The sequence below is a fragment of the Cibotium barometz genome, chromosome 5 (genome assembly GCF_041138505.1).
Source record: "Cibotium barometz isolate CiBa-2024 chromosome 5, ASM4113850v1, whole genome shotgun sequence".
In the NCBI taxonomy this organism is placed as follows: Eukaryota; Viridiplantae; Streptophyta; class Polypodiopsida; order Cyatheales; family Cibotiaceae; genus Cibotium; species Cibotium barometz.
Genome location: NC_141050.1, coordinates 37,009,844 through 37,020,246, shown reverse-complemented (window position 1 = coordinate 37,020,246; position 10,403 = coordinate 37,009,844). Strand labels below are relative to the sequence as shown.

Genomic DNA, 10,403 nt, shown 5'->3' with positions numbered 1-10,403 from the left:
AAAGGTCTATGTAGTCATCATTGCTTAGTTGAAATGGATGCTTTGACCATATGGCCAAAACTTCAATAGCCTATAATATATGCACATCATATCTTACTTTAGTATATATGCACATCATATCTTACTTTAGTATAAAAAGTATTCATGGTGTGTGTGATGGTCTACATAATGTTTTAGCCACATGGACAAATTCTCGCACGGCTTATCATTCTTAAGACATGGGTAGATCATCTGTTACTTTTCCATGGGAAGACAATTTATTGTGTGCTAGTGTAGAGAATGTTTTAGCCACATGATCAAATCCTATCAAAGCTTATTGTTCTTATAATATGTACAAATCATATGTTACTTTTCCATGGAAGACAGTATATTGTGTGCTAGTGTAAAGAATGTTATAGCCACATGGTTGAATCCTCTCAAGGATTATCATTCTTAAAACATATGTAGATCATATGTTACTTTTTTGCGGAGGACACTTTATTATGTGCTAGTGTAGAGAATGTTTTAGCTACATGGTCCGATCCTCTCAAGGCTTATCATTCTTATAATATCTATAGATCATATGTTACTTTTTCATGGAAGACAATTTATTGTGAACTAGTGTAGAGAATGTTTTAGCCACATGGTTGAATCCTCTCAAGGATTATCATTCTTAAAATATACTTAGATCATATGTGACTTTTCCATGGGAAGACAATTTATGGTGTGCAAGTTTAGAGAATGTTTTAGCCACATGGTCGAATCCTCTCAAGGCATATCGTTCTTAAAATATTTACAGGCCATATGTAACTTTTCGAAGGAAGACAATTTATTGTGTGCTAGTGTAGAGAATGTTTTAGCCGCATGGTCAAATCCTCTCAAGGTTTAATGTATTGCAGGCATAGTATGAATAAGATTTGGTTAGTGCAAAGTTTATGTCCACGTGGTAAGTAGAATAGTTATTAATATATTGGGAAGCACAAATGTTAGTGCATGCAGAAGCAATAATTTTGGATGCAAAATTGAATAATCATATACCAATAGTTGGTATTATGGCCTAAATGTAGTGCACATTATCAGTAATCCACGGTAAGAAGTAACTAATATGAGTTGTGTCAAATTAAAAAGTAGATTTGAAAAGAGTAGATTTATCCATATAATGAAAAGTAAAGGTCGTGAAAATAGAATAGCAAGATATGAATCTTATTTTATATGGCATTAATATTAGAATAGCCTCAACACCTCTTGAAATATCTATGTAGACATAGGAACTCTTTTAGCAAAGCAATGAATGATGCAAAATGAGTAATCCTATGTAACTAACTTATTACTTTCTATGTTGTCTTATAAAAAAATATATCAATAAATTAATATTATATTGAATAACATAATATTTTAATATTTATTATTTAATATAATATTTAATAATATAACTTATTATCATAATATAAAATAAAATTATATTATAATAGTATATTTTGAAATATAATAATATTATAATATTGTTCACTATAGTGGTGGATTTCTTGGAAACTCTAAACGACATTTGAGGCACTAGTTGCTATGGGCAATGATCCCTAATGGGGATCTAGGAGGCAGCACCCTTGGTGGGGGTCTGGGGGAAATGTCCCTAGCCGGGGGTCCAGGGGGCAGCGCCCCCTGGTGGGGGTCCCCGCCCGGGGGCAACGCCCCCAGACAGTGGGGGGTCCGGGGGGCAGCGCCCCCCGGGGTGGGGGTCTGGGGGCAACGCCCCCAGTGGGGGGTCCGGGGGGCAACGCGGGACGGGGGGCAACGCCCCCAGTGGCGGGGTCCGGGGGTTGCCAGTAGTCCCCGGCCCCACGGTAAGACCTATGTGTGATATGAAAAAAAATCGATTGCTTAATTCTTATTACGAACTTTGATAAAAGTGATTTTTTAAAGATAATTCCATTTATTGTCAAACGTCCATTTTTTATAAACGTTCGCATTAAATGTGATATATTCTTGAGAATATATGCTTCATTAAAGAAGATATCCTTTAATGATGTGAACCTAAAAGTGATTTTTTTAAATAATTCCATTTACTGTCAAACGTCCATTTTTTATAAACGTTCTTCATTAAATGTGATATATTCTTGAGAATATATGCTTCATTAAAGAAGATATCCTTTACTGATGTGAACCTTTTCTAAGAATTTGAATTTGGACCTCTCTTTCTATCTTCTCTCTCTACGATTTCCCTCTTCTCCTAAAAACGTACTCTTCTTCTTGCTCACACTTTTGACCCTGGTTTTTGTTCTTGCTCTCTCTGTGATGTTTTCTCTGCATTACGCCTCACCTAAGCCCTCTAATCAAAAGATTTAGTTGTGCGTAAGCAAGATTTTGACCCTTCATGTATGTTTCATCTGCATATCTACTTCTTTTCATCTTCTTGTTTCTGTCTTTACACGCTAATCAGACGCTAATCATAAGCGACTTTTCCAGCAAGCTTCGCAACAACAGTCATTCACAATATTGACGCATCTCAGAACTTTGCCAGCAAGCATCGTAACCATAGCCATTTAAAGGTAGGCTCTTTGCCTCATGCACGTTCTTTGTTTTCTTGATTTTCTGGTTCATAATACTTAATTACATAATTAATCTTTCTTAATCATAATTAGCCTAGTAAGATAAATGAGATCATATAGTACATTCATGACATTAAAATAAAAATATGGTTAACCAGTGTTCTTAAAATCGAGAATGTTTCCTGACTAAGAGCCTACTTGAAAAAACAAACAATGCAGAAATAAGAAAACAAGTATGAAACTAACCTTGATCAGTTCTTCAACACTCTTGTTATGGCAAAGATGCGACCTTGTCCCTTGAGAATGCTTCTGTCTTGCTGGTTCTTCTTGTATGCTGCGTTGACCTTGCTTGTATAAGCGTACTTCTATATACTACTTGCACATGTGTAATCACTCGCTATGCAGAAAATAGTGATCTATCCATGTAGCACAATAGAGACTAATTGGACATTGTAGAATAATTCTCTGTATATGTATGCATTTCACATGAAATGACTTTTTCAAGACACACATATACTTGTGCTTACAAAAGAGGTAACAAAAATATACTTCTGGTTATATGATGCTTCAAACAAAAGTGAATGTGTGGCCAAAAGCCATGGTCAATATGAAAGCTTCTTTCTGAAATAGCCATAGGATATTGCCTTGTGGTCAAATCTTTGTACCTCAACTATTAGACGTAACATGTTGTGTCTCTATTGCATATCAGACTAAAATCGGATGAAAGTAAGAAAATCATGCATACTTTCAATGTCACATAATAATATGGCTAAAATCCATGGGCACCTATGTTTGATTGTTACATGGAATTATGGTTAAAATCCATGGACACCTAGGTTATTAAGATGGTTCTTTTTGTGTTCTAATTTTTTTTAATCATCTTATATCCAAGATCACTTGTACATTGAAAGGATTTAAGGAAGTTGGCCAAGTAGAGTTGTCTTCTAAGAGTAAAACCAAACATAGAAAAGTTTTTACCATATGGTCAAATTCTATAGAAGACATCTCCTTCAAAAACCCATGCTACACATAGAATATAAATTATCAAATGGCCACTTTCATGACAATATGTCCACGATGAATCTATGACGATGTCTACATGAAATTTGGTATTACAAAAAAACCAAACATTGTGGCATGAGAGTATGGATAAAATCCATGCTCACTTCTGTATATCCATTAGTGATCTCTAACATTAGTGCTCTCCATTGTCACAAGAGTTGTTCATATGGTCAAATTCTACCTTATAATTATTACATTCAACATTTTGGACACATAGGATTTTGCCTTGTGGTCAAATTTGTGTATCTCAATTGTTACATGTAGCACATTGTCTCTCTATTTCATGTCAAACAAAATTTGAAATTATGGGAAAAAAGTAAGAAAATCATGTATTCTTTCAATGTTGCATAATAGTATGGCTAAAATCCATGAGCACCTATGTTTGATTGTTGCATGGAATCATGGTTAAAATCCATGGACACCTAGGTTACTAAGATAGTTCTTTTTCTGTTCTAAAATTCTTTTTCAATCATCTTAATTACAAGATCACTTGTATATTGAAAGGCCTCAACGAAGTTGGCCAAGTAGAGGTGCCTTCTAAGAGTAAAACTAAACAAAGCAAAGTTTTTTCCACATGGTCAAATTCTATAGAAGACATCTCTTCAAAAGCCCATGAATATGAATTATCAATTGGCCACTTCCACTATAATAGGTCCATGATGAACCTATGACCATGTCTACATGAAAATTGGCATTACAAATAAACCTTTCATTGTGGCATGAGAGTATGGATAAAATCCATGCTCACCTGTGTTTGATTGTTGCATGAAATTATAGCTAAAATCTATGAGCACCTAGCTTACAAAGATGGTTCTTTATGTGTTCTGAAATTGTATATGGATCAAGATCACTTGTATATGGAAAAGCCTCAAGGCTAGGTAGAGATTCCTTCTCAGAGTAAAACTAGAAAGAGAAAAGTTTTTGCCATATGGTCAAATTCTATGCATGCATATTATAATCATAACACTATTGAATAAAGTTTTGGCCATGTGGTCAAAACCTAATATTTCTATGCAATATCTTGCCATATGGTTAAATTCTAACTTAAACCCTTTCTATGATGATATTTGGACATACATTGGTCAAATCCTATGCATGCATATGGTAATCATAACACTATTGAGTAAAGCTTTGGCCATGTGGTCAAAACTTGAGATTTGTTTCTAATATATCTTATTTTTTGTACTTATGTAGGTTTATTCAATGCAATATCTTGCCATATGGTTAAATTCTAACTTAAACCCTTTCTATGATGATATTTGGACATACATTGGTCAAATCCTATGCATGCATATGGTAATCATAACACTATTGAGTAAAGCTTTGGCCATGTGGTCAAAACTTGAGATTTGTTTCTAATATATCTTATTTTTTGTACTTATGTAGGTTTATTCAATGCAATATCTTGCCATATGGTTAAATTCTAACTTAAACCCTTTCTATGATGATATTTGGACATACATTGGTCAAATCCTATGCATGCATATGGTAATCATAACACTATTGAGTAAAGCTTTGGCCATGTGGTCAAAACTTGAGATTTGTTTCTAATATATCTTATTTTTTGTACTTATGTAGGTTTATTCAATGCAATATCTTGCCATATGGTTAAATTCTAACTTAAACCCTTTCTATGATGATATTTGGACATACATTGGTCAAATCCTATGCATGCATATGGTAATCATAACACTACTGAGTAAAGCTTTGGCCATGTGGTCAAAACTTGAGATTTGTTTCTAATATATCTTATTTTTTGTACTTATGTAGGTTTATTCAATGCAATATCTTGCCATATGGTTAAATTCTAACTTAAACCCTTTCTATGGTGATATTTGGACATACATTGGTCAAATCCTATGCATGCATATGGTAATCATAACACTACTGAGTAAAGCTTTGGCCATGTGGTCAAAACTTGAGATTTGTTTCTAATATATCTTATTTTTTGTACTTATGTAGGTTTATTCAATGCAATATCTTGCCATATGGTTAAATTCTAACTTAAACCCTTTCTATGGTGATATTTGGACATACATTGGTCAAATCCTATGCATGCATATGGTAATCATAACACTACTGAGTAAAGCTTTGGCCATGTGGTCAAAACTTGAGATTTGTTTCTAATATATTTTATTTTTTGTACTTATGTAGGTTTATTCAATGCAATATCTTGCCATATGGTTACATTCTAACTTAAACCCTTTCTATGGTGATATTTGGACATACATTGGTCAAATCCTATGCATGCATATGGTAATCATAACACTATTGAGTAAAGCTTTGGCCATGTGGTCAAAACTTGAGATTTGTTTCTAATATATCTTATTTTTTGTACTTATGTAGGTTTATTCAATGCAATATCTTGCCATATGGTTAAATTCTAACTTAAACCCTTTCTATGGTGATATTTGAACATACATTGGTCAAATCCTATGCATGCATATGGTAATCATAACACTATTGAGTAAAGCTTTGGCCATGTGGTCAAAACTTGAGATTTGTTTCTAATATATCTTATTTTTTGTACTTATGTAGGTTTATTCAATGCAATATCTTGCCATATGGTTAAATTCTAACTTAAACCCTTTCTATGGTGATATTTGGACATACATTGGTCAAATCCTATGCATGCATATGGTAATCATAACACTATTGAGTAAAGCTTTGGCCATGTGGTCAAAACTTGAGATTTGTTTCTAATATATCTTATTTTTTGTACTTATGTAGGTTTATTCAATGCAATATCTTGCCATATGGTTAAATTCTAACTTAAACCCTTTCCATGGTGATATTTGGACATACATTGGTCAAATCCTATGCATGCATATGGTAATCATAACACTATTGAGTAAAGCTTTGGCCATGTGGTCAAAACTTGAGATTTGTTTCTAATATATCTTATTTTTTGTACTTATGTAGGTTTATTCAATGGCAAAGAAATCTACTTCGGCAAGGAAGGAGAATCAAATCATTGATGGAGTTAGTGGGGATTTTGTGTGGCCTTGGTTTATGGATGTTTATGACAAAGAAGGAAAAAGGGCAAACAATGTCCTTTTATATGCTTCAAAGCTTAAGGATTCAACATATGATCAAGTTGGGATCATTGAGGGGTTGATGGATGGATGTGCTGGGAAGGAAGGGATCCCGTGTATTGTAGTAAAGATCAAGGGAAAGAACATTGAATACAACCTGGATCCCTTATCTTTTCAATCTACACATATAAAAGAGGATGAAGTATACTCTTTGAGAGCAATGGGAGCCTCCCAGAGGAGATATCAGGCACACAGGACATAATAGCTACATTTGAGTCTATCAAGCATAGTGAACTTCTTTTTCCTACAAAACATGGTGTTCGACCAAAGAAGAGGACAAAGATTCAAGATGCACAAGCACAATCAATAGCTTCAAACTCACAGGCTCTTGGTGTGAGTGTACCTCCTAACACTCCTCTAGATAACACAAACCAATCTTCAAAGGCACAAGTAATCCAAGTAACACCTTTGGTGTCACTTGAAGTCAAGGGTGTTGAAAGAACCTTTGACTTTCCAGACATGGTTAAGAAGAAGGGTAAAAAGGATGGTTCAGGATTTCACATGTTTGAAAAATACTTTCCATTTGGCTCAACCACACAGTTTCCTATTGATGTTGGTAGATGCTATGAGGCACCACCTTTATATGCCTATAGAACACTTTGTTGGGATTATGTGCAAAAGTTGACATCATCTTTTGTAAAGAATCCCATGAATCCAGCAACAGTAGCATACCTCATGCCCTTTTTGGAGGAGAGTGATGTGAAGCGACCCATGCATCGTGACGAGGTGGAAGTGGATAAGCTACATTCTTACTCCTATTGGATCATATTAGGTCTTCACTCAATCCATGCGGCAAAGATCTATATCCTAAGTAGCACTCATCGATGCCTAGCAACCAAACATCTATATGCCACAAGGAATGCAAGAATCTTGGTGGACTGTCCTGCTGAAATGTGCATTGAGCTTTCTAGGATGACAAATATGGAATCCCACAATGTTATAAAGAATGGTCCTTATCTTGAGCAACTTCAACAAGTAAGGGATCAATGGATAGCATTTGGGTCTCCACCAAAACCTCAACAAGGGCTTCCAAAGGGTAGTCCTCAAAGAGTACCATGGGAGGTAATGATGTACAACCTTAGCTTGTCTTATTCAAGATGCATTTGGTGTTTTCTTTCTCATTTCATATTTTTATTTTTGATAGAGATTTCTAGAATACATTGGAGAAAAGTGTGCATCACATGATTGTCATATGATAGTGAGCACACAAGAGATATTTGATGGTTGGATTACCATCATGAAGAGATACTCAAAGGGGGAGCTTTCATCTCAAGAGGATACCACCACAAAGAAGGGAAGCCAACCTTCTCCCGCAACTTTTCGTTGCCTTATGGGTCTAAAGGATGGGGACATCCTCACATTACAAAAGGAAGTTAATGATGGACACATCGTCTTTCTTAGAAACAAATGGGACAAAGAGGATGTTGTTGACATGGAGACAAGGGCAAAGCAAATCAAGCAATTTAGGGTGCTCCATGAAGCTAGTTTCTCTCTTCAATGCCTCAACTCATGCTAGCAATAGTATGATGAAGAGTTGGGAAGATCTTGTTGCTGAATACGACATCACCAACGATGTATACACAAAGATTTTAGGTGTTTGCAGTGATTGGGTGTCAAAAAAGCTCACACGTGGGGCTGATGCAGGACCATTGCCAAATGGTGCAAAAGACATTGTGAACTTTCTTATTGTGAAGAAGCAAGATCCTCTTCATTCTTCTACTAGCTTACCTTGGCAAGTATATATTATGAGGTGCAACCTTGAGGCATTCGATCTTATATACAATGTGTATAAAGATCCTATTACCATTGGTGTGGTTGTCCTAGAAGCGCCACATGGAGTTGGGGGCATGACATGGGATTCTATCATGTTTGGAAAGGTGGTTTTCACATTGTTAAAAATGACATGTGAGCCTAAACAATTCATTTTGTTGTCATTTCTCAACCGCAAACAAATGGCAGCTATGGAGGAGGCCCTTGAGAATCTTTCATGCAAGTACCATATGCAAGTTGGAAGTGTTGACTTCCTACCAATGGCCAAGAGTCTTGCTTTTGGGGCCATGGATTCATTTGTTGTGTTGACACTTGTGACCATGGAGAAAAGCTTCATCAATCTAGATCGATATGTTGGAAATTCCAACAAGCCATGCATTTTGGATAATGAATCCATTGAAGCCATTGACAAAGAAGGAAAGGATGGAGAGCTTGAAGAAGAACAAACTATTGCAAAGGCCATATTTAGAAAGAAAAAGAAGGTCATCAAGGCTACAATCAAGGCATTCAATGATGCACATGAGGTTGTATGTGATATATTCTCATGTGGTGTTGCATCAACGCTCGCATTGGAACATCACATGAAGACTATTGCAGTGGTGTGCAATAGTCAAGAGCAAAGAGAGATTGAAGCAGCATGTTGGAGAGCCCATGAGAGCGCCAACCCACCTACAAGTGCTCAAGAGGTTCCTCCCATTGGTGCTCTAGCTCTTGACCTACCGCCGGAGGGTGTGGATGAATCAAGCCAAGACATAGCAAATATTATTATGAAAGAGAGATTGAAGGCTACTTCAGGTGTTTGAACCTCTCTATCTCTAACTTTTGTCAATGAGAACACTATGGTGTAAGGTTCAACTTGTGTTTTGGAGGATGATTTCATGACATAACATTTCCTACATATTTTCTCATTTTGTGGTGCTATCTAAAGCAAGCCTTACAAGCCTATTTCTCTCAGTTTTGTGTTTATTGTTTAAGAGTCCTTATTTCTAAAAATATTTTCATCATATTGTACCTAAAATTGGTTGCAAAAAGTTTGTGCTTCTATATTAAAATACAAGTATGAAGTACATGATAATGTTGGAAGAAATATTTTCTTGTATGGTATAGCTAGAATGCTTCAATCAATTGCTATTACATTACTTTGATCCAAATGTTGGTATTGGTTTTCTCTAAAGTTTTGTGTCCTTCAATATTTTGCCATATGGTCAAATATATTAGAAGAAAATGTTTTGTGTCATACAACTACATTGAGTTTTTCAATTTCAATTGCAGTGCTTTGATTGAAACATTGGTATGACTTGTATTATCAAAGGTGTCAATGTGGTGTCTATTGATATTAGGCCACATGATCTAATATTTTTTCTCTTGAAATATGTTTTTCTAAGTATGCTCAACATGCATGTCCTACATGCACATCAATGTGGAATATTGTAGCATGTATGGAAAAATATTCTAAAATGTTCATTGCAACTATATACATTGTTGTATCTTAATTCAATAGTCATATAATATTACTTTTTGAGATTTTTTTGCCAGATGGTCAAAAATATATTTTGATGAAGTATCTACCATCCATGCATACTATTTGCATATTAAATTTAATGTCTTATACAATGTATATATGGAATAGTACAATAAACTTAGCCCTATTGAACTATATATAATGTTTTTATCTTAGCTTACTAGCTCTAAAATGAAAAAAAAAACTTGTAAGAGACTAGATGTCTATTTTGTTCTTAACCTTTGTGTTGTATGATAGAATGATTCAAATTTGACTAAGAATAGTCTATTTGCATATTTGGCAGATTTGAGCAGAGCAAGCAAAGTGAGTGATGTGGCCTTGGCGAAAAGTGCTACTAAACTATGTGTGATACTTGATCTCAATGGTCTTCTTTTACAACGTTGTTTTTCCACATCAAAGAGGTTCCAAAGTTTTCGAGTGGGCAAGCAA

The 10,403-nt window shown here is 35.1% G+C and overlaps 1 protein-coding gene across 1 annotated transcript; it reads left to right on the top strand.

Moving 5' to 3' along the window:
* Positions 1-8,529: 8,529 nt before the first annotated feature.
* Positions 8,530-9,255, top strand: LOC147638446 (uncharacterized). Its single transcript, XM_086795689.1, has one exon. It carries the CDS (start codon positions 8,530-8,532, stop codon positions 9,253-9,255), a length of 726 nt encoding a protein of 241 aa, XP_086651815.1.
* Positions 9,256-10,403: the final 1,148 nt, after the last annotated feature.